The sequence below is a fragment of the Ornithodoros turicata genome, chromosome 4 (genome assembly GCF_037126465.1).
Source record: "Ornithodoros turicata isolate Travis chromosome 4, ASM3712646v1, whole genome shotgun sequence".
Taxonomy (NCBI): Eukaryota; Metazoa; Arthropoda; class Arachnida; order Ixodida; family Argasidae; genus Ornithodoros; species Ornithodoros turicata.
Genome location: NC_088204.1, coordinates 66734440 through 66758333, shown reverse-complemented (window position 1 = coordinate 66758333; position 23894 = coordinate 66734440). Strand labels below are relative to the sequence as shown.

Sequence of the window (23894 nt, the reverse complement as noted above, 5' to 3'; positions counted from 1 at the left end):
CACCGAAAGCCTTGTTTATGTTTATCCGTGAATGTCACGTATACGATACGACCGATATCATGCGCCCGCCACACGCGGACGTCTCCCGATTCGCAAGTGAGGCAATCCGTAGTTTTTTTCTCGAACTATGTAGCTACATAGAATGTGCCACTGAACTATGTGTGTCTTTCTGTGAAATGCCCTGAACTAATAATGTTGATAAAGCGGTCAGCAGAAAGCTTCTGGAAAAGAAGGTGGAGTGTGAAGTCGGAACGCGGTACCACGGGAAAGCGGAATGAGAAGGCCGGACAAATTTGTACAACTGAATATCGCATAAAAAAGAAGTAATATTGGACAGAAAATACAGAAAAGAGTACTCGAAATAAAGTATAAAGTATTCAGAGAAAGACCGACAAAAGTACGTATAAGATACAGAGACTTACTCCTGCACTCTTCAAAATGAACTTCACCACATAGCACGCTCCTAGCCCGCCGTCATCTCGAATGACATCGTTCTCTCCCCTGATTTGTTGAAAACGGAAGGCGCACCCCTTTTTGTAACACTTATGCAGAAATGTTAATTGTCACAAAAAGGCGTATACGCCCCATGCTTTCCGCAAATCAAGAGTGACAAAGGTATCACTCAGTACAATAGTTGGCCTTCAGCATGCTACACTCTAAAAACAGAACTTACCGCATTGCACGCTGTGAGCCAACCATTGCCACGAATGATAGCGTTATCACATCTGATTCGAAGAGAGGGAAGGGCGTACGCCTTTTTGTGGCAATTATCATATACCCAAATTGTCACAAAAAGGCGTAAGCCCATCTCTCTCTTCGAATCAGATGCGATAACCTTATCATTCTTGGCAATGGTTTGCGCATAGCATGCTATGCGGTGAAGTTCTGTTTTTAGAGTGTATGTGGTGAAGCTTTGCTTTAAGAGTGTGGTATTGGTATTTAGAAACTATCAATTATGGTTATTGATAACCTGATCTACTCTATTTTAGTGCAATCTTTCGATACAATGTTCCAAGAATATTATTCGATTACGATTTTCGAAGTGCCGCAAATCAGCCGTGTACGCAAGAATCTTTAATGTCTGTGTAACATAAATTATTGCTTTCACTGATTAGTTCACTACCTATGGGAAAGCCGTTCAGCCTGTTTCGCCCCAAGACTTGGAATAAGGAGATAGACAGAAAAGTCTACGCACGCCGATATTCATTGATGACGGTACACATGTTTGTGTTTAGCACGGTAGACTAAATGTCGCTCATCTGAAAAACTCGACGCAGTACCACCAGGGACTTTGGGGACTTTTCAACCTGTCATCGTCACCGCGTACTCTCCTCCGTGACAAGACTCATGACCGCTGCTGTGACGGTAAACCTGGCAGCACCGCAATTTCACTCACACGGTATCATCTGCCGTGGTCCAGACTCTTGTCAGCTGCCGTAATGGGAGTCCTGGCCTTCACCAGAATTTCACCCCTGCCAGCAGCTATAGGACCGGTGACATCATCCGCCGCGGCAAGGCCCTTGATCGCTGCAGCGATCACGGCCGCCATCACAATTTCAGCCCCGGCATTATTTCTCTGTGGCAAGACCCTTTCCCACAATATGCAATTGCCACTGTTGTTGGTCATTATTCTTTTTTCCCCAATGCTTCACTGCACTGCGCAGTGGTACAGTGCTGGACAAAAGTTTACGGAACACGCTCTGGCGCATTCCTTCCTCAGAGTGGCTGCGAAAGATACCGTACGAACTTGTTAAACACGTTACTGGGTTACCTAGGCACATGTCTGTAAGTCCGTACGGTCCCATTCGTTGCTAGTATGTCACTCTCAAGAACGAATGTGCCGGAGAAGTCGGCCCAGGACGTATATTCCCCCAGCGCGTCAGTCGTGACCGACAACGGCGAGCCCTTTCGCCATCACCACCACCATGTGCCGGAGCGTGTTCTGTAAACTTTTGTCCAGCACTGTACATGTTTTGTACTCGAATGAAATAAAGAAAATCGTCATACCCCCGTTCAACCAAATAAACATCGGCACCAACACCGCCCACCGAAAGGTTTGAAGACGAAGTCAAACGCGCGCCACTTGATTCGGTCATTATCTCATTGGTAGAAGAAGAAGAAGAAGAAGATGTCTGGTGAACCAGAGCATCGCCCTTGACAGCCGCCGAAGCCGCTGAAGTAAGCGCCAGGGTTCGAAATCCACCAGCCCTTCGTCAATTACGGCAAGGAACCGTCGTAAAAGCTACCACGTAGTGCCTCTGGATAACCACAAAACACGCCAGTCTTTTCAATTCGGGCGTGTATCGTGCCTCCTATACGTGGAATTCAAGGGCATCGACGCTGAAGAAGCTTGCCGATGCGAAGCTTAAAAAAAATGGCGATGAAATGGTCTGTCCGCTCTCATGTCGCAGAAGGAACCCGTGATCGTGGGATGAACCATGTGGCTGGAAATCTTGCACCACCTGTGGATAGTTCAGAGCTATTGAATGCAATCGAAATTTCTCCAGGAAAAGTGTCGGATAAGGATAGCAAGCACACCCCAAAGCGCCGGGTTAGCTCGACGAAATCAGCGATGAAGCAGAAAAAACGTCGACCGATAATTCAGAAGCTCGATGTCTCTCGGCCTAGAGAGGCGAGTCATGAAACGGTGCAACCTACCAATCGAAGTCCCCCGACAACGTCGTCGTCTCGTAAATGCCATCCTCCTAAAAGGCGAAGAAGTAAAAAAACACACGTTGAGGCACTGCTGACAGCAAAAGAAAAGCGAATGCGCCATGAGCCACCCGCTAAAACAAGGTCAGCAGCTGAGTTGAACGCCACAACAAGCGTCGCAGAAGTTGCTGGAAACGATTGTGATTGTGAGAATCACTGCAGCACGTCGTTCATCTGCACAATGAGCACTACACCCAGCAGAAGCGCAACAGACAGCAACACACTGTGCAGTCGAGAGAATAGAACACAGAAAGATTTTCCTTTCCTGCAGTCTGTTGGCACAGCTTCAGAAAGGATGCATGGTAACGCGGCGGTTGTTCCGGTGACAGAGAAGGCTACCCACAAACAGGACAAGGGTTCTCAACAGGCTACACCTGCTGTGAGGGATCACGAGCGCATAACCTTGACAAACGCTTGTCCTCTCAAAGGTAACAGCCTTCTATGGTTTTACCGGCGGGATGGGACCGACTGGTCACTTTTAAACAGTCCCCGCAACCACAAAATCATGTCGTGATGCTTGATAACGGTAGTGTTCTTGTGACGCTCGATCTTCTAAATGCCTTTTAGCGACGTCTTGACCTGCATTTAGACTGTTCTGTAATTGGGCGCACTCTAAGAAAAAAGGGTGTCAAAAGGTGGTAACTTGTATAGTTCACACCCAGGTCAACATATCGTATGATTAAGGTGTAAAAGGGTGGTAAATGAAATAATCATATATCCAAATTGCTACAAAAAGGCGTACGCCCCCCGCTCACCGAATCAGAAGCAACAATTCGATCATTCGTGGCAATGGTTGGTGGACAACGTGCTATGCGTTGAAGCTCTGTTTTGCGAGTGAGGTGGCAGGTAGAACTTTGCAACCTTTTAGGCACAACATGTGCGACAAGTATTACCTCCTAAAAGGTGTAACCATTCCGCCGTTTTTTTATAAGAGTGTGCGTTAAGTAGCAGCTCTACCCAACGCTCTCGGTGTACTCTGTACCTCGTACTCCTGTGCCAGTAAACGGGTTTTCAGAGCAACGAGCGCCATACGCGCCCAGGCGAAGTTTCCGAGCCGTCTCATTGGTTCTCCGGCATCCCCCTTCTCCGTACGTCACGAAGCCAAAGCAGCACTTATGCGCTCCGACCTGCACATTGGAGGGTGAGGGTGTATCAAGAGCGGCACGCTCGGAGGAGGAGCGCGCTCCCTGCGCTCTCGAGCCGGTACTTAACGAGCCCATTGATTTACAAATACTAGTGAATGTAAACCACCGAGCCATTACACACTTCCCCTACAGTTCTCCATGAGCCTGCGCCCGTGTCAACTAACGATTGTACGCACTAGTTGGAGCCACGTCGATCAAATTTTATGTGGCGTCTCGCCCATTGCCTCGTGCTATATCATAGCCGATCGTTAGAAAGAACACCCCACTCGAATCGCTGCCCTATTTTTGGGGAACCAGACACTTTACGGTCTTCTCTCGGACAATAACGTCGAAAATCCGACACGAATTAATAGAGTACAATTTCTGTGCAATTTGATGTAATGCACGGCAAGAGCGGACGCCGGATGTTGAGAGTATGGCGGAATGCCCTCTCTGGAAATCGGAGAAAACACCACATGAACACACCACTTCTGGAACTGCGCTGCCCGATGTCCCTGTGCTCAGGGCGCAGGAGCACGTCCACTTAACTTCAAGTGTGGATTCCATGTCTTACGTGTCAGAAGTACTGAGTTATCCCCTTTTTTTTTAATGTAGCCATCTGCCACGCAAGAGAAGTGAACATGGGGAACAGCGTCCTAGTAGCACGAGGACCTCTCGCCAGTGGGCTGGGAACACAAAGCCCGCTCCAGAAGGACTACGTTAACTGCAGTATGTCCATCGACGCCAGGGTGGCAAATCGCGAAGAATGGTTAGCATTGGCTGCGGGCCCGCACGAAATGGTGATCGGCTGCGCACCAAGGTACTTGGTATGTGAAAGCGAAGGGACAGTAGTGGTTTGCACACTGCTCCTGGGTTGTCTATCTGTTGACGGGCGTCGTGAAATGGAGAGTCGAGAAAGCAAATCCTAGCTAGGACATTCATTCCTAAGGATGAGTGCGGTGTGGGTACGCCCCCGGATACCCGCGGATGAAAGTTCAATGAAATCAATGATGAGTTGACGGCAGCATGCACCAGACACATCCAGCAGGTTTCGCTGGCAAGCCTGCAAAAGGTCGCCGACAATACGACGAATCGTGTACAGGCAAGTCCAGGCATATGTCGCAGGAAAAACTGCAACGTGGTATACGTGGCGTCTTGATGCACAGTCACTTTAAAGGCACCCTGAATTGTCGCGGAGTTCGCAGCCTTACACGCAGTGCAAATTGCATGTATGTGAGGCACTAACCTGCCCGTCTTGTACGTGCAGACAGATATCGCCACCGTTGATTGTCCGTGTCCTCGGACTGGAGGAAGACTCTCTATACACTGCGGCTCTTGTCTTTGTTCCCCTTGGTGTGTGCTATTTGAGAGGCCGTGGCATCTGGTCGGAATCGAAGAACGTCTTCGGCGACAATCAGACCGGTAGGGCAGGACTTTGTTCAAGCCGTGTGCCGTCCTCGGGTATTCCGCTCGACGAAGCACGAATCGCGGGTGCGTCGTGCTCAGCGCGACCCACGTTTTCCAATATTCTGATTGAATCCGTTCCTCGAATTCGGTTTACCCATTATGCATTTACGCCTGAAACATCCGCCAGTACTATCTGGCAGGAAACTTGTGCGAACGCTTACCCCGAGGGCCCGTACGGACCGTTGCACACTTCGACGAATGTCCGCGACGAAGGATATGTTCCAAGTGCTTGGGTAGCTTCCCAATAGGGAGTTTCCACCTACGTCACATAGTGACGTGGCAATGACGTGGCATGCCCGTAAGCTCCTCCCACTGGTGGTCACTTTTCGTGCTAGCGGCATTGAAAGATGACAAACTGCGCTTTTTTTTTCAATGCGACAACCATAGTTTTCATAAAAGAAAATGTGAGAACGAGAGTAACGAAGTGTCTTCGGGATAAAAGAAGGGTATACGGACGCGACCGCATTTCAAAACACCATTGAAGGCTTTCGTTTGCGAGCAAGTGCTAGATATTAGATAATCTCGGCAGCAGCGCCGAAAAAGTGACCACCAGCATGGCGGCAAAACGCGTTCGTTTGACGTCATGTGAAAACTCCCTGTACGTTTCCAACAAATTCGTCGCTGTTTTCCAACAATTTCGTTTCCAACGTTTCAAAGAATGCACCGTGTTTTCAGTACGAGTATGTCAACATTAACGACGACAACGAGAAACGCTATGAACATACAGTGATGTTTTTCGCAAGCTGAATAATAGGTGTTGAATTTACCGGCGGCTGCAATTGAAGACATTGCAGGTGTTTTCGACTGTCGTATCACGAAACCTTACGAATCTAGATGTTCAAAACGCTAAACTGGCACTTGTCCGGCGTGGCAGGGTCGAGACATCTCAGAGCCCAACCTCCCACCTGCCGACCCTCTTGATACCTAACCTAATCTAAACTGGATGCAACCTAATCACACACTAACCAGCGTCGCTTCCTTTGTGTTGGTCTCGCGCGTCCGCTTACAGGCTTACACGCTGCTCACTGACATCAGATTTTGAAACACCGTCATTCACTGACCTGGCCCATATAACCTTTAGCATCTGAATTTCGAATTTTGGTATTATGCGTTTAGAAATCTGGGATTTTAAACGAGTGACATCTCCACCAAATCCTTGCGGTTGATTCTTGCAGATCATTCGTGGCAATGGTTGCCGGACAACGTGTAATGCGGTGAAGTTCTGTTTTGAGAGTGAGATAGCAGGTAGAACTTTGCAACCTTTTAGGAATAACTGACAGCTATTAGGTCCTAAAAGGTGTAACTGCTCCACCCTTTTTTTTCCTTTTTTTTTAAGAGTGCAGAGGACCAAGTGCAAGAACCAAGCATGACCTTGGTCGGGGCACTTCTGGGGCTAGTGCTGCGCAGCATCCCATTTTAATGGCGCGCTTTTCTTGTCCCTTGGTGTCCCTTTTGATAGAATTCAGGGTGTGCACACGGCGTCTAGTCCTACTAACCAATATGTAAATGAATGTGGCCTGAACGCAACAGTTTCCTTCCTCCATGCGGGACTACGTGCTACATTCTACGTTGCTTGGTACACACATGTAACCGCTGTTGGTTGTCTTTGCAGCCCCGGAGTACCTACATCACTTTGGGCAGCGAAGAGGAACAGCGTGGATGTTTCGGCCTATTTACTTCCGTCACTTACGATTGACCTCTCCACCTTCTTCTAAACCTTCACAGGCAGGTAGCGGTGAGAGCGTGTGTGTGTTTAGGGTTGGTGATGAGGACATATCGTGGTCAGTCACGGAGCAATCATGGACTACAAAGCGTGAAAGATTGTAATGAAAGTGTGCGCTTGAAGCGCCACTATGAGCTAAATTTCGTGTCTTCGGAGTAGTGATTTGATCCCGCCGCAATCTACGCATATCGCAATCTACGCATAAGTAAATTCATTTTCAATTTGAGAATATTTTTTATATACAACATGTCTAAAAAAGAATCTGAAGAAAATTAAAAAGATGAATCACAATGTAAGCCTTCATTTTTATCAGACTGTGATCTGCAGCGATGTAATTCATGTGACCAATTAAAAAAAAAACGTAAGATGTAAAAATGAAAAGTCAAAGCATGTGTGACTTTCAGACTGTTACTTTACTTCATCATATAATCCAATCACACGTTTGATATCGAATGTTTATTAATTGCGAATGAAAGAAACAATATAAAAAAAGCACTAGAACCATGCATTGGGAGAACTCAAACGACAATTGACCAAGTCATCGTGCTGCCAGTTGCAGTGTCATAATGTGTGCGTGTCTTTGGATTCCATTCTTTAACATAAACATAGAAGCATTGGTACTTTTTCAACATTTCAAACCTCTCAACAATGAATTTTCTTCAAAAACTATGCCCTTTAAACGAACAAAAATCGTTTTTGGTACAATGACAGAATGGGACCGTTGGTACTGCAAGGCACTAACAACGCTAAAATGTTGGCAAGTAGACGGAAAAACCCAGATAGCACTACCTGTGTGCTTTCGTTTTCTTTTAGCGCTTCTAGTAAGGTGCATTTCTTATACTTTTTTGTGATATTTTGTCTGGAGACCAAGTTTGAGTACTTGAGAACTTGATGGGAATGTACAGGGAAAAAATAGAACAGAACAGAACAAAGTACACGATTTGAAATGTACTTAAAGTAAAGTACAAGTACTCCGAAATGTACTTAACGTACTACTTGAGTACTTGGTACTTCAAGTACTTCCCGCCACTGAAGGACGCATTGACTATTGAACACAGAAGTAAACATAAAGGAAACTTGACGTTGGCAACATGACACTAAGTCTTGTCTTGTGCTGTCCGTTTTTGTTTTTTATCCTCCCCCCGTGCTCAGTGACATGTTGCCCCACACAGTAAGCTTTTTTACACTTTTTTTTGTGTAAATGGCTTGTCCCATGGCGCACACCTTTTTGGTGTTGCCGTTACAACCCCAATGAAGGGTGTTTTCTAGAACACCCTTTAATTAAGCGTATTCGCCATAAAACACTGTTATAATGGGCGTTTAAAAACAAAAACACCCGTAAAAGGGGAGTATTCTATTGAAAACACCTTTTAGAATGGAGTTACATTCTGGCAAATACAAATAGCTAGTGTAATACAAGGTCCCGAGGAAGCATGCCGAGACATACAGTTCGACGTTCTTGCTTGGCAAACACCACCCTGAACCCTGCAGACTTCCAGCCGTGGTTCCATCGTACAACCTAAACCGAAGCGCAATGCGTCACAGGCACGCCTCGTTATAGCTTGGTAACAGCGTGAGTGCCGAAGTAGACTATATTGGCCTATCGGATGTAACATATACCATACAATTTGTTGGGGCACGTTCGTTAAGGGTTGCAGGGCGGAAAACATTTGTAACGGTGACAGGAATGCATTTTTGCATTAACATGTATGCCTGCAACGAGTCAAAGATACGAGCTAAATTCCTAATATCCTTCCCTGTCAAATACTGTGTCTTTAACTCAGGTTATCATCAATGTAATTCCTGCTGAGTGGAGCTGTGAAACCAGCATAATTTTTCTTTCATCAATTAAAATACTATATTTAACACCATATTCCCAGGTCAAATGGGGTGCCAAAATGTCACCCTTAATGATCGACCTTAGATAAAATGTGGTGTATGTCTATATTACAAGTTTAGTAATGCTCTTCTTGGAACCTTTGCTTCAGTCTGCGGGATAGAAAAGAGTGTCTTTATAAGAATTCACCTGTGTTGAGTGAATAAACGTGTAAAATGATTCACTGTGCATGCTGCGATCGCTGATCCGAGACTCGCATTGTTTTGACGTCTTGCCCATTTTCATTGTCATTGTCATCCAGGTTGCGTTGGAACGGAACCAGATGTACCAACCTGTCCTGCAGTTCCGTTGCATGAAACACGCTGCTTCGGTGAACGTTATTTTCCCAGAACTTCGTTTCATTGCTGTGTGCGCTTACCAGAATCCTCAAATGGAGATTCTCAAGGCACGCTACAGAAAAAAGTACAAAGTCCTAACTGACCCGTAAGTTAAAATCCGCATGTGTTGAACATTAAATCAAGGGATAGTGCACCTTGAACAAATTTCTCTCGTTAAGGATTGCTATCCACATTGCAGTGTCCAAGATATTTTCTCAAGTTGTTTTCAAGACAGAGGACTATATGAACCGTATTCTCAAACGATACTCGACTCTAGACATCCAACGTCTTGCTCTAGCCCAACGTCAAACATTTTATAGACCAGGTCGAGAGGGCTTCTTGGCCTGTATTACCTATAATGTCTAAATTTAGACCAAAGCTATACCTCAATTTTCGTTCAAGGATAATACTTTTTCTTCACGGATTACTTAGACCACACATTGCAGCTTTTCTGTATTTGTGTAACTCTTTTAGAAATGGCTGCTGTACGTGTGAAAGTAACACGCAGTAACTCACACAATAAATATATTGTGCCAACAATATATATTAGAAGTAAAGTTCTTGGGACACTGCAAAAGTGACTATATACACCTTATGTTTGCGCAGCACTGTAACTAGATTATAATGGCACACACATGCACTTTTTAAGGGCTAGACAGCGACTAGATATTAATGTCCATAATATCGCAACATCTATGATTGATAAAATCGCTAAAACGAGTGCTAACCAACAATCTGTGACCAACAGGCCCAAATTGGTACTTTATTTATCTGTGATTGAACTTCTGGAAATGACATTGAAATACCAAACCCATGTTACTTACGTTCCCTGATGATATGTCAATTCCGTAGGCTGGCTCTGGAAGTACTCAAAAGTAAAATATTTATTTAAATCGAGTCATCAACAAATCTAAATAGATACTGAGTTCAGCTTCCAAACAAGAAGCTGTTCGACGCTGCAGATTTTGGTAGCATACCCATGGTATAATACAAAAAGGCATTCACTAGATAGTAATGGTATGATGTCCATAGTGACACACAGTCGAATATTTGTCAGTTGAACATTGTTATGTTCAGTTGTTATGAATATTGTTATGCTCAACAACTTGTTATGAAACGAGCAACGTTGATACCCATGCGCTTGTGTCATGTCAGACTTCAAGGGCGCGGAATCAGATAATCATGCAATAAGTGTCAAGCATGGTTCATCTGCATTCCAACCTGGACAAAACCTTCCAGATGCCATCTGCTTCAGCTCTCGAAAACCCGAGCACCTGGCATCTCGTTGTCCTCAACCTCGACAAAGTTCACAGCGCGCTGCACCATCAAGTCCAGCACATCCTCGCACACCTACCGAAGCCCAAGTAATGCATCTAGCATGTCACAACCAGACATACAGCCAGGACTGCACAGACGGTTCAAAGATTCAGTGTGCAGTTGGGCAGGATCATGTTTCCGGACTTGGTGACATTGACGCATTCGCAGACAGTGGCTCCAAAGTGACTGTCCTCTCGTCTACGGTCACGAAATCTGCAATAACGCACTACCACTAATCTTGGGTGAAGACTGGTTTGAGGCTGCTCATGCAGAGCTGCACGTTAAGCCTCCCAAGACTACAGAAATCCATGAAATCCACGCAATCTCGTTGTAGTCCAATGCAAGGAGAAAGTCCTACCAAGGATGTCCAACGCAGATCTCCCTTATGAGTCAACACTCTCAGAGTTCCGGAACCAACCTTGTATTGCAGACAAGCCTGCAGACCGAGTCTTCCGTTTTGCGGTGACAAGCTACCTTGGTCCTTTCTAAATACCCCTGACAACGCATCGCAGTCGACACCTGTCTTATCGTGTGTAACAGTGAAGGACAGCAACAAAGAATCTCGTAATGATGATGATCCTGTGGATCTGACTCTCCAAAATGCGTGAATGCAACCTCAGCTGAACACACATGAAAGAAGTCAAGTTCTGATGTTCTGCAGCGTCATCGTCACCTTTTTTGCAACAGACAGCGAACTTTTACAAAAGGTTCACTAAAGACTTCGCAAAGATTGCTGTCCCAGTGCAAGCCCCTGGGAGAACTGAAGATTTCGTTTGGAACTCTACATGCAGGTCACCATTCCAAACATTCCGTAGCGCTCTGACATCCCCACCGATATTGGTCCACTTTGATCACAGAGCACCAACAAGTGTTGCTACGGACGCATCAGCTGTGGCAATTCGAGCTGTACTCTCGCAAACCCGAGACAACAAATAAGTTCCGATCGAGTACGCAAGTATAGCCTTGACAGGAGAAGAGAAGAAGCAGCACAGTAATGTTTGGGAGGCCATCGGTGGTTATTGGGCTATAACGAAGTTTCGTCGTTACCTTCTTGGCCGCAAATTTCGGCTACTAAGTGACAACTGGACAGTTGCCGGTCTTACTGCAAGCAGCAAGCCGTCCCGCAGATTCAACACAATATTACTCGTCCTAAATGAGTTTCAGTTCACTGTTGAACACAGGCCTGGCCGACATATAACGCTGTAGCTGCTATCTCGCTTTCGTATGCGGTCATGCTGGTGGTAGTGCTGGAACTGGTGAAAGGGCTTGCCGTTGTCGGCCTCACAGTGGTGGGCAACGTCATGACTGACGCCACGAATGTGCGTCCTGGGCCGACTTCTACGGGAGCTGTGCCGACATATGACTGAAAGCGTCTGAGGAAAGCCACTAACAGCACAGCCGGCACCGGGATTCGAACCCGGATACCTCCCCCCAATCTCAACGTGACATGGCGAGCACGCTAACCACTGAGCCACGCCTAACAGACTGACACAGCCTAACAGATTGGCATTCATGCAACAAGAGGACTACCAATGCCGTGACACATTTCAGAGACTTCCTAGCTGATAGTTGATAGCTCACACGAGCAAAACTACCTCGTCCGTTTTTCGGGTCCAGAATCCCCGACGCCTTCTCTACATAAGTTGTCACAGTCAGAATAAGAACGTCACGTGCTAAAACTCGGCTGAGTACTGTTTTTGTGCGCGTTCATTTTGCATCTTGTACTGGTACCCCCCGAAATCACAGCTGACGTATCAGCGAAACACCAACACAACTTGTGCTGCTTTTCGGTGTGAGCTCAAAATTTGAACGTTGCCTGTTGTGGCGTTATGATATGTTGAGGTACGAAAGTATGGCACAGCTGGCATAAGAAATCGTAATTATCATCATTGTAGCACTCCTTTCCTTCTGCATCTTTACTGCTATCATAGCACTGTATTCAGTGTACTCATAACGACGACAAGATCCGCGGCAGACCTAAGCGCTGGTGGTCATCAGCATCCTGGTGAAGAAAATCAGCGTAGCTTAAAGTGACGACGCCTACTCAAAACGAAGCAGTCGACCTATCGTCTGCCACAGCCAGGGATCGGGACCGGAAATCAACCTGAACCGGACCCCCCAAAATAACGGTTCCGATCTCTGAGCACCGGCCACACTGAACTCAAGAAGCGCTCTGGAGTTACTACCGATGCTAACTCGAGATCAGTGAGGAACGCGCGGAGAAACTCCTGCACTTGAGGGCCGAGGACAAATAAGGATCGACTGATGAAGTGCAAAAGCGGCCTCGAGGAACAGCTCTAGCTGGATTTCAAGTCGACGCTCTTTCCTGATTATGGCCGCGCCAGCTATTGCTTTTGTCTCCTTTATAACGTTTTCTAAGGGTTATGATTAGCGTTTCAGGTTGTTAAATGACCTTGTTTGTGAATTAATCTTCAGCCCGTCAACCCATGCTGATTTTTTTTCTTCATTTGCAGACTACACCATAAAACAGCACGAGGTCCCTCCATTTCAACTGCGAGGATCCCGCAGCCACTAAGTAACAGTGTGAGGGTCATGCAGAACAATCTTGCAGAGGAAAGCGTCGAGAATCCCGGCGGTCTGCATCCAGGCAGAGAACGCCCCCATCAAGATACCGGTCCGGCAGATGAAGACACTCGTGTACAAGCGAGGCAGAGAAAGCTCTCATCTCTTGACGTTTCTGTAGCAGTGTCTGCAGGAGCCAGATATTCACTCAAGGAGGCTGACGAATTCCTGAACGAAACCTACGAAAGGCTAAAATTGGATAAAGCTGAAAACTCTGCTTGTTGCGCTCCGCAGCGTGTCGACTCATACTTTTACCGTCTCGCCGATGTTGGTGGAAGCCCAACTAGTGCATACGAGCTTGTTCCAAAGAAACTGTGCGAAGAACCAGCCTGCGCTGGTTGCGGCGACGAGCTTACTGGAGCGACACCACTGGATGCGAGTTCACCTGTAGCGCAGGGAGATTTTCCAACAACACGTGACTTCTTCACAAGTCTAGCAACGGCTCCAGTACAAGACATCGCGTATTTTGATTCCACCGGCGTCAACCTAGGCGACGGACTTCTCAACGCCTCGATCAGCCGGCAAACACAGGCGTACTTGGACCGTGCCGAAAATGTAGACGGAACGCCCATCAGTGCGACAAAGGATGACCTCCAGACGATTTTTGACCATCCAACTTACCAAGCACTACGCGATGCCGAAGCAGGTTTCCAACTCGACAACTCGATTAGTGCGACCTCAAACGCGTCAACCCTCAGCGATGACAACCTCACTCTGAATACGCCAAGAATTTCAAACACTTCTTCGGAAAATGACAGTACACAAGAAGTGACGAGCGACTTTTGAGGTGACAGAGCTTTCACGGAGTAGACCTATACGGAGCATCCACGGTGTTATGCTGTGTTACACGCAGCCAAAGTAACAGCCTGTGGTTCTCTCGGAGGGGCGATAGCACGGCAAGTGCTACCGCAAAGGATGCACAGGAGTGGATGGGATTTGGTAGCTATGATTACGATATTGCTCGCGAGCCGGGCTTTAGGACGTGTTCTAGCGACAAAGACAGTTCGCGGTTTCCGATTGATTCGGAAATTGGTATTCAGAGGAACATATCCGGAGGGCCATTTCTCCGACTCTGCGTAGACTAGCTGCGATTCTTCCTATGGAATAAAGCGTGCCGTTATTGTGGAAGAGCCAGCATGTTGCAAACGATAAATATAAAATGAATAAAGGATTCATTAGTAAGTCATTTAGGCAAGTGTTCCGGGAATTTGTCTAGTGAAACTGCATTTTCTGCAGATAATGGCCGTATACGGTGTTTCACGAAAAATTAGCCGAAGTTAAAAAAGTTCCATCGCACACCAAAAAGACTTAACTGTCTAGTGTTACCAGTAACTATTTCTGTTCTGCAATTAACTTATACGGATTAGAGCCAAACGCTGCAGGAAGCGATAGGACACGAAACCCGTTGATTGAAACTTTGTACCTCTAACCTCTTTCTCCCGGCTCCAGCATTGACCAACTCGCGCTGCAGTCCCTGACCACGAGCGAGCCTTGTTGTCGTCGCCTATATGGCATATACGACAGTGTCCTTGTATCGCTCGCGGAAACGACAGCTTCTACACTCCAGAGCGAGAGCTGTCAAGATGGCTGCATGTTACTTCGCGTGACTCCTATCCTATCCTATCCGCCACGTTTAGGCTGCCCAAAGCTTACATTTCCGAAATAACCGTTGACCCCCCCCCCCCCCCCCTGCTTGTCAACTGTCCTGACAGCTCCTCCACTGGAATTTAATATCGCGGCTAATTCTGCCCACTCCTCTCGCCTAATTCTAATTACGTGTACCGCGTCGACAACATGCCTGTGAATAAATTGCGGTGTTCGATTATGAACAACATCATTTCATATTACTTCGTGGGTTGGGCGAGACGCGCGAGACTTTTTCTCCATCGTTAGTGCGTCGTCATTGTCGTCACTTTCAAAACAAATGGCATTCCACGTGATTCTCCTCCTGTTTCGTAGTTGGCTGAGAGCGCGGAGTCTCGTTCCTAGAAGTCTTCCCAGGGCGTCAGTCGTGACGTTGCCCACCACTGTGAGCCCGACAACAGCGAGTCCTTCCACCACCATCACCACCACTTAACTCTGCAGCAAAGTCTAACGACAATCAACAAACTAAGCGCACTATCAGGAATACCAAAACTGGCAGATACTCTCTAACGATACTCATCTGCCGACACTGTCGGCGTGCTCGACAGCAACTCGGAATAGGGTCCCTGAGCTGTCAACCATGTAAGTCGTTAGAACATGAGAACCGATGGAATTAACACTCTACGAAGAAAATGTAAAATTTTCTACCCATGTCGGTAGAGCTGCATTGCAACCCCATTTCTACTCAAACCGATTTTACCTTTTGGGTATAACTATAGAGTAGAAACAAACTACAGAGTAGAAACTGCTGTTCTACCAGCTTGGGTAGGAAATTCTACCATTTTTTCTTAGACCAAACGTGAGAAAGAGGAGCAAGGGATAGGGACGTCACCGCTTAAGGGTGAACCGCATGGCACGAAAAACTGTCCGAAAACTGGCCGAACCGAAATCGGGACCGAACTTTTTTCTGTGCATCACCGCATGCTACCGAAATGCACCCCGAATTTCGGCCGAAGACTTTTGGCCTTGGGGAACATCGCATTTCAACCATCCAGGTCAATGAGATAATCCCTGTATTCATAGGGGTAGAAGTCGCACACACAGCAACAGTCAACCCCATTGCTACGTCATCGTTGCTATGGTTCTCCTCCCGGCTGGATAGCTATTGGATGCTTCTACTTTTTCGGTTGGCGTCACTTCCCATTTCGGAGGAGAAATCTAGCTTGGCCAGATCGGGCCGAATTCGGCACGGAATTCTGTTCTCCGAAAAAAGTTCGGTCCCGAATTCGGTTCGGAAAGAATTCGGACGCTTTTCGGGCCATGCGGTTCACGCTTTATACCCGCAGAGGAGAAGGTGCGTGTGTATTGTCCCGAAATTGGTACTTGTGGAAATTGGTGTATTGGTACAAGTACCGTCCTTCTACCAGCTCGAGTAGGAAAATTCTACCTTTTTTTTTCTTAGAGTGTATCTCCTCCAATTATGTCCCATTATTCATGCCGCTAACCATCAATAGAGTTTCAGACAAGCTGATTGAGATATCAAACATCATCAAATATCATCGGCCCGCGAGGTCTACACCATGATTGGACAATGGCAATTTGAATTTTGAACGCGCAGAAGCGGACGTACGACTATCGTAGCAGATGACAGCAACAGCTCCTACATGAAAACGTGTAGAATGATGATGATAATCAACTTTAGAAAGAAGCATCTCTCGTGGGACATCCACCGCTTACACAAAAATACTTAGGAAAGCTAAAGTACAAAGTATTGCCGAAATTGAGGAAGCAATAACGGGGCCGATGAATAGCGCCACCGCTAGCTTCCAAATGCGGCGCTGGGAAGGGGTGCCTATGACATGGTCGCTATAATCCAGTAGCTCGTGGCCAAGATTGCAAGAGTTTTGGCGCACTCAAATAGGGGGCAGATACACCCGGAGCGGCCACTAAACAGGCGGTTGCGAAGACTTCTCCTTGTAACAGCGAATGAAATGGAAAAGATGAGAATTTGTAACAGATGTCATAGGAGTTATTCACTGTGAAGATGGCTGCATAGCGCGAAGATGTCTGCATTAAAGCACTGCATTTCCCACAAACAACCGCCAATATCCGCCTGGAGGTTGTCCACCAATAGAAACACATGATAACAGTTGCACAAATATTAGTTCCTCGAAAAGGGAGCATCGGATAACGCAGGAAGTTCGCATTTTGCTTCCGAGCCCACACTTGGAAGGCCACCCTGCCGGCGCTCAATAGGAAGTACGTCACTGAAAATCTCAAGCGCCTAGGCGCGTGTCGTCTGGTTCCTCCCGCGTCAGGCGCAAGATAGTACTGTTCAACAAAGAAGTACTTTGGCTTGTATTTCTTTTTTTTTCTTTTTTTTTTGCAAACTTTTTTGCATTTTGTGCCGAGCGACAGTTCAGCCCAGGCATTAGAAGAATGAAAAACTACGTACCACAATCGTAAGGCAGACTGTGAACGCCCCTGGACAACACGACCGATGTCGCCCCCCAACTTGGTGGCCTGGTAGAAGTTGCCTTGACACGGCGTCTTCCGCGAAGGACGTTAAATACGTTGTGTGTACTATGCGTTGAGATTTAAGAAGCGCTTTAGTTAAGGAACCCCCAGGTGTCCCACGCGGATGAAGCCCCAGGTGACCAAACTAATCCATGGTCCATCCATGGCGTCGCTCATGCTCATAATTGTCTCGTGACGTAAAGCCACTAATTATCATTAACATTCTGAGAAAAAAAATTATCAGCAGTTGTCCCTCAACCAGCAGAGGAAAAGTAAAGACACGAAAAAGATTTCGTGAAATCCGTTGTCCGAAAGTTTTGTTAACTTAGTTTTCCCACACAGAAATGAGACGCAGGCTGCAGCAGTTCTCAGCGAGACGACACTGAGTGCAGTGCGTTACATTGACGAATATGTCACCACGGATTTAAACTTCAACCACATATTTAAAAATTATTATTGGTGCCCTGATGTTACACGTGAGGTTTGTCCGCGTCATTTGATTCACAAGAATGCGGCTTGGAGGAGATAAGATAAGAGAGACGGTGAGATAAGATTATCCTCGCTATTCCGGATTCTGCATTTCGTGAACCCATGGTTTCCGAAGAATGGCATCACGCTCGCAAAGCAGCTCAGATTTCCAAGAATGAATTTACCAGACATTGACGAAATGAAAAAAAAGTGGCATTATCGCTCCATCAGCACATTACGTCACCCAGAAGGGCAACACGGACAAATTCCAAAGTTAGGTGGCGGTGAAGGAAATCAGCGACAACCGCCAGTTTCTTCACATTGAAGTTTCGAGCGTTATTCATCCTTCTGGGGCACCGCGCCGGCAACCTTGTCACACTTCGCAGAATCACTCCTTCCAACTGTGTATCATCAACCCAGCGTGTGGTAGGACGGGTCGTTCCCGACAGCGACCCGCGTGTTTGAAGCGCGTTGTGTTTCATGTGGAAGGTTCAGTCATTTTACGAGGATAGCCTTTCTTCTGGCAAGCAGTGCTATCATCTTCGTGTGTCCAACACGTCGCTACAGTGGGGCACAGTTATTCCTGGTAAGACAGTTACGAGGAAACCGTTTCGGTGAGCTGACTATATTGACCTTTTGCTAGGGTCAAGTTCGGTGAGATTCGTCCCAATGTCTGTAGTAATAATAATTAGACGTATCGATCTACACGTATCAATGGATGCAAGCTTTCCCGATTAGGCACAGTGACATTGTTTTCAAACATCACAATGGCGATTATCACAACGTAATGCCAAAAATTTTGAATGTTGCGCTTATAAGCCGTTGATTAAGTCAACGAATCCCTAGGTGAGACCTTTAGTGGTCAGTGTGCATCTGTTGTAGAAATGTGCGGGCTGAACTGTGTGCCACGCTTCGAAACTGTAGCTTCGCCTGGATTTGTCCTAGCACGAATTTGTCCTAGCACCTAGCAGTCAGTATCGCTGAAGGTGAAGCTGCCAAGTGATGTGGTCTCTCGAGTCCGCTAGATACACCAGCGGCAGTAAGTCCTAGAAAACGCAAGGGTGCATTTGCCATCCGAACAGCGTAGAAAGAAAAGGTTACGAGTTTTAATATATCGAAATTTGTTTTCGGAAAATGTGATACAACGTACTTGATGTACATGTTAGCCTCTAGCTTTGAGCGTAGTTCAACTCTACCAAATTGGTGGCGCTGTCGAACACTATGACGTCATTTGTTCACAAACAGGGAGAGGTCTATTGGGTTACTCTTTTGCGGCCGAATCGCGTGTACGGTAGGATAGAATGAATTCTGTATGCGGAACCTTTTTTTCCTTTCTATGTTTTTTTTTTTTTTTTTCACGATAACGAATGGATCTCTTTTTTTCCCTCCAACCTGCGATTCGCTTCGTCCTTCGCTGTTTCTCGCATTTTTTTCCCCAAACTTCGATTTTTCCATTCGATTTACCGCCGGCTCATTGAGCACGTCTTCTATCAACGCGGCCCAAATTGGAGGGACTTCGGAACTTTGGTCGTAGCGATAGCGGCACGCCGTAATAAATACCCCGATCGAAATGAGGCGACAGCCAGCGCCCTCTAATGTCGCCTATATTACTTGGGGCGCGAGGAACGCTCCTTCGAAACTGGCCTAAATGGGCTTTGTGGTTTGGTAACGACTTTAAATGAGTTATCTCGTGGGATGTAAACCTGCGCGGAAGAAGAAACTGGTGGAAATGATTTAGGAGGATGAGTGGTTGGGATTCGCCTGCGCCCAGGTTACGTGATACATGATCGGGTACGCTGTTTTAGCTCCCTAATAGCAGCAACTTTTTAACAATTTCACGGTGACGTGATATAATGTGCCCTAGTGTTTGCTTGTGCGATATGTCTAACCAATTATCGCATGATTTCTTGTTACGCACGGAGTCTACATAGGAGTACAGTACTCGTCTACATATTTTGTCTCTTTGTGTTTTCCTTTACCTTACAGTTTTATTGTTCACGCATAATCTGGAGTTTGGAGGCTTCGCCCTACTGATCTACATCTGAATTTCAGGAGAGCCGAACGAATAAGAATTTCGAAATCTGAGCGAATGGTCGTATACCCGAAACGAATAATAAGCGAATTGTTATATAGCCGAATACTCACAGCACATGCATGTGATTTGTGCGCGCACCTACCGAGCGTTTCTTTTCTCTTCTTTTTTTTTTTTTTATCAATCCTTTGCAGAATGCACCATTTCTGGGTACGCGTATGCGCATGCTCAGCCACTTCTGGCGGCGGCCGCCATGTTGTAGGCTGTGACGCGAGTTGACGAAGTTTTTTTTTTCTCACAATGCCTATCAACTGTCGAAACATGAAAGGCATACGTTCTGTAAGCGCGCGGGGTCACCGCGCATGACGCAGGAGTGACGTTTCAAGGACGCCTTTGATTGGCTTGAGGACTGAGGAGGAGACATGTGCTCGCTCCTACAAGGTAAACAAAGCAGCGTCCAGCCGAAGCTGAGCGGTAGAACAGCGAATACGGCTCTGATATCGACATCAGAAGAATCGTTTTTCTTTCGTGATGATCTTGGCTGTTTGAACAAACGTGAGTTGAACGTAGGAAACGTGCTTAAGTTTGAATTCCTGGACGTCTGTGTTAGTTCGAATGCGCGTGCTTCATTCAGAGATCGTTCATATAGCGTGAGGTTTACGCTGTCAACCTATGGACGGATCCAGTGTGCTTTGTGTGAATGCCCCAACGGAAATGGGAAATGTAGTCATACAACACGCTACACTGCTGTATACTGCCATCAAGCACGTGTCAAAGACTGACGTACTGCAACGGTATTGGTACGCCGCCCCAACTGTAGCATACCACTAGACCTGTACAGTAACCTGAGTAGTGTAAGTATATTTTTAAAAAGGCTGAATTTAGTAATCGAACGTGAATACTTTTTCTGTACTTCTACGCATTTTCCAAGCTTTTTTTAAAACATTACTCTGTGCGTCACCCCGATGTCAAGCCAAACATTCCCTTTTGTCGCCGCAATGCGCCATGTATACAATGCTCCTGCGGCTTCGGGAGATATTCGAGACATTCACGTCCCTCTTGGGAAGGGTTAGCATACAAGGCCTGGGGTTTGGGCGGTTTGGGGGCTATCAGCGTCATTGTCATCGTCAGCTGACATGCCGATCGTCAATGTGTGTAAGTGGCGCCACCGTAGTATTTAACGGCGGTGCGCCACGTCGTAATAGTCGTGATTCATAGAACGTCCTACGACGATCTATTCGGCACTTCACCACGCTAAATTATTATGCATGCCTGTAAATACGTCTCATCATCATTAAATGTTTGTATTTGTTGCTACTCCGACTGCCGCATCCTTATTTCAAGAGTTTGGCGGAAGAAGATGTCTGGAGTGAGCCACGGCCCGGTCACCTTCCTTCCACAGTTGGCGACCCCGGACGTTCCTTTTCTTCACTCCCGCCTCACAGGGCACGCAGGCAGCGATATGAGGTCCTGAACGGTATGCGGGTAAACTATCGAAACCCTATCAGACGGGATTGATGTCCGACTTCAAAGTATATAGAAAGTAAAGCTCTACTTTTAAAAGTCCTGAAGATGGTGCCTCGGTACTGCGGCGTCAAAGTAACGACTACAAACAACTCTGGTAGCTGTAGTTTGCCAGTCGCGACGGTTGATTGCCTTCTCCCACTGCCGACGTTCCCATTTGTCTTTTGGAACACCGAAGACAGATACTTCATCCAATTGTTCATAACGCGTATTTATCACAACACGAAATCCACAACACGTATTTACCATTTTGTCGTTTAAAAACGACGTAAAACAGGAGAAACCGACAGCGTGAAAGCGACCGATCCAGCTTCTTTACCTTTTTCGCTGCTCGCCCTTGTCGGCCTCACAGAGGTGGGCAACGTCACGACTGACGCCTTGGGGGAATGTGCGTCCCGGGTCGACTTCTAAGGGAACTGTGCCGACATATGTCTGAAAACGTCTGAGGACCCAGGTGGAAAATATCTGCAAGTGGAACCCCTTGCAAGTTGTTTATGAAATAAATACCCCTTTGAGAAACCACTTGGAAATTGTCCATTTTAAAATCCGCTTGGAAGCCGTTCCACTTTGGAAACCACTTGGTAGTGGTTCCACTTCAGATACCATGCTTCTCCACTTTGGGGCCTATTTGCAAATGGTTCCACTTGCAGAACCACTTGCTAGTGAGTCCACTTCAGTTTCCAGCTTACACTCTACGGCCAGTAACGGTTACGTACCGCACGAACATCAGGTACATTAGAAAAAAAAAAGAAATCATGATTCAAGAGGTACGGCGAACCTGTACGGCACCTATCGAAGTACCGCGCACGTACCGTTTCGTGCATGAGGTACATATGCGATACGATGCGCCTTCGCCACGTACGAACGAGATCAGACAAACGTCAAGCATTGTCATTTCTCATTTCAAGCTTCCAACCTGACATGGACAAGGGAATCGTGCCGCCAGCGAAGTCCAAACTGAAACAGTCTCACACATTCGCGGCGTGCATAAAACACACACACACACAATGAGGTATTGAGCAACACACTATTTTATTACGAAAATACATACCTTGAAAGAGTCATCCAGGTTGACACAATAATGGAAAACATCTCCTGCGCACTGTCGGGAAGTGTTTCACACGTATACAGATATGTTTCAATGTCACAAGGTATCGCAGAATGGACAGACAATATGACTAGCTGCAGACCGCGTTTCTTAAGGTCACCAGGTACGATATGAATCTCGGGGAATTTCGAGATCCAATAATGAAGTGCAGCATGAAGAAAGCCAAATCTGAAATGATCAAGGAAAAGTTCAGTCACGTATTAGTCATGTTCGAACTGCAAGTTGGTCCACTGGCTTACCCTTCCAAGAAGCGAAGTCAACAAAATCGATACTGAAATTAGCAGAAGTAGCTCACGACGCAGAAATCACATTCTCCTTTGTTCTCCATACGAGCCATCCGAGTGAGCACCGTTGAACGCCTGTCTGTTGCAACTTGTAATCGGGTGATATCAGCGGCGACGGCGGTTTCGTGGCGAGGCGAGGCATTGGGTTTCACCTCCTATATGCGCCTGAAGCACGCTGAACTTGGAATACAATGCTGGGCAGTTTCAGTAGCTCCGTTATATTGCTCTATCCAACCGACGCAACTTTGAAATCGTTCAAATGATACGAAGACATGGATTGGATTGGATTGGATTGCCTTGCCTTTACTTTAGTGTTTAGTATTCCTCATGTGGTACCCCAAGCGGATCCTGTCTAACCCACTCTGACTTTCAAAGTGGTTCCAGTTTAACCCACAAGGCTCTGGCCAAACCCACTTTGACTTTCTTAGTGAACACAATTTAGCCAGAAAAAGGTTATATTTCGGACCACTTTGCTGACCAAGTGGTTCCAGTTTAGCCCACAACGGCTCTGGCTAACCCACTCTGATTTCCACTTTGGCAAGATAATGGTTCCATTTCAAACCACTTTGCTGACCAAGTGGTTTCACCTCAAACCACTTTGCTGACAAAGTGGTTCCACTTTGACCCACTTTGTTGTTCAAGTGGTTCCACTATATCCCGCTTGGGATTCCGCTTTATTTTTTCACCTGGGGAAAACCCAAGACAGCACATCCGGCACCGGGATTCGAACCCGGATACCTCCCAGTCTCTACGTGACATGGCCAGCACGCTAACCAGTGGTCTATCTGACCAACAGATCAGTGCCTACTCCAATCAGCTTCATCGCTACAAAACACGTGGCCCTCCGACGCGAACGTCCGTCGCTTCTTTTGCGCTGCGCTCGAGGTTTGCGTGGTTTCGGTTTCGGCTCACTTGCATAGCTAAATTGAGCGATTTACATATCAGTGTAAGTGCTCGTTTCAGGATGTTTCAAAGAAGAGAATCTAAGTAATGACTGGCTCCCATTCTGCTATAATGCATTCCCCGAGAACGACTAATTAGTAAAAAAATTAATGAATATTTAGTCTTAATCAATCATCCGGCAGTTACACAGGATATAACCTCCTGGCCGCATTACCCACTTGTGGAAACCGCGTCTCATGGTTTTATTATAAAAATTCCGCAGATTGTAAGAAGAAAACTATATCTTCCTGTGAAGCAGCACTCACCTCGTTTCATGCCACCCCTTCTGGCGTTT

General features: G+C 46.5%; 2 protein-coding genes across 3 annotated transcripts in view; both read left to right on the top strand.

The window, feature by feature from the left end:
* Positions 1-2127: 2127 nt before the first annotated feature.
* Positions 2128-14330, top strand: LOC135393351 (uncharacterized). Of its 2 annotated transcripts, XM_064623822.1 has the most exons (6): positions 2128-3140; positions 4452-4656; positions 5104-5258; positions 6916-7028; positions 9165-9346; positions 13032-14330. In XM_064623822.1, the coding sequence occupies exons 1-6, from the start codon at positions 2357-2359 to the stop codon at positions 13924-13926; spliced, it is 2334 nt and encodes a 777-aa protein (XP_064479892.1). In that variant the 5' UTR covers positions 2128-2356; the 3' UTR covers positions 13927-14330. The 2 variants fall into 2 exon arrangements, with proteins under 2 accessions (XP_064479892.1, XP_064479893.1); XM_064623823.1 differs by lacking the exons at positions 4452-4656; positions 5104-5258.
* Positions 14331-18077: 3747 nt separating this feature from the next.
* Positions 18078-23894, top strand: part of LOC135393350 (uncharacterized) — a 61438-nt gene continuing 55621 nt past the window's right edge. Inside the window, exon 1 of the mRNA XM_064623821.1 lies at positions 18078-18295. The gene's annotated coding sequence lies outside the window, so the exon portion shown is untranslated. The remainder of the gene's footprint in view (positions 18296-23894) is intronic.

Coding starts and splice junctions, on each gene's coding strand:
- LOC135393351 (XM_064623822.1), top strand. CDS start 2,357: ATGCGAAGCTTAAAAAAAATGGCGATGAAATGGTCTGTCCGCTCTCAT. Junction 3,141..4,451: donor AAACGCTTGTCCTCTCAAAG/GTAACAGCCTTC, acceptor TTTTTAATGTAG/CCATCTGCCACGCAAGAGAA. Junction 4,657..5,103: donor GTGATCGGCTGCGCACCAAG/GTACTTGGTATG, acceptor TTGTACGTGCAG/ACAGATATCGCCACCGTTGA.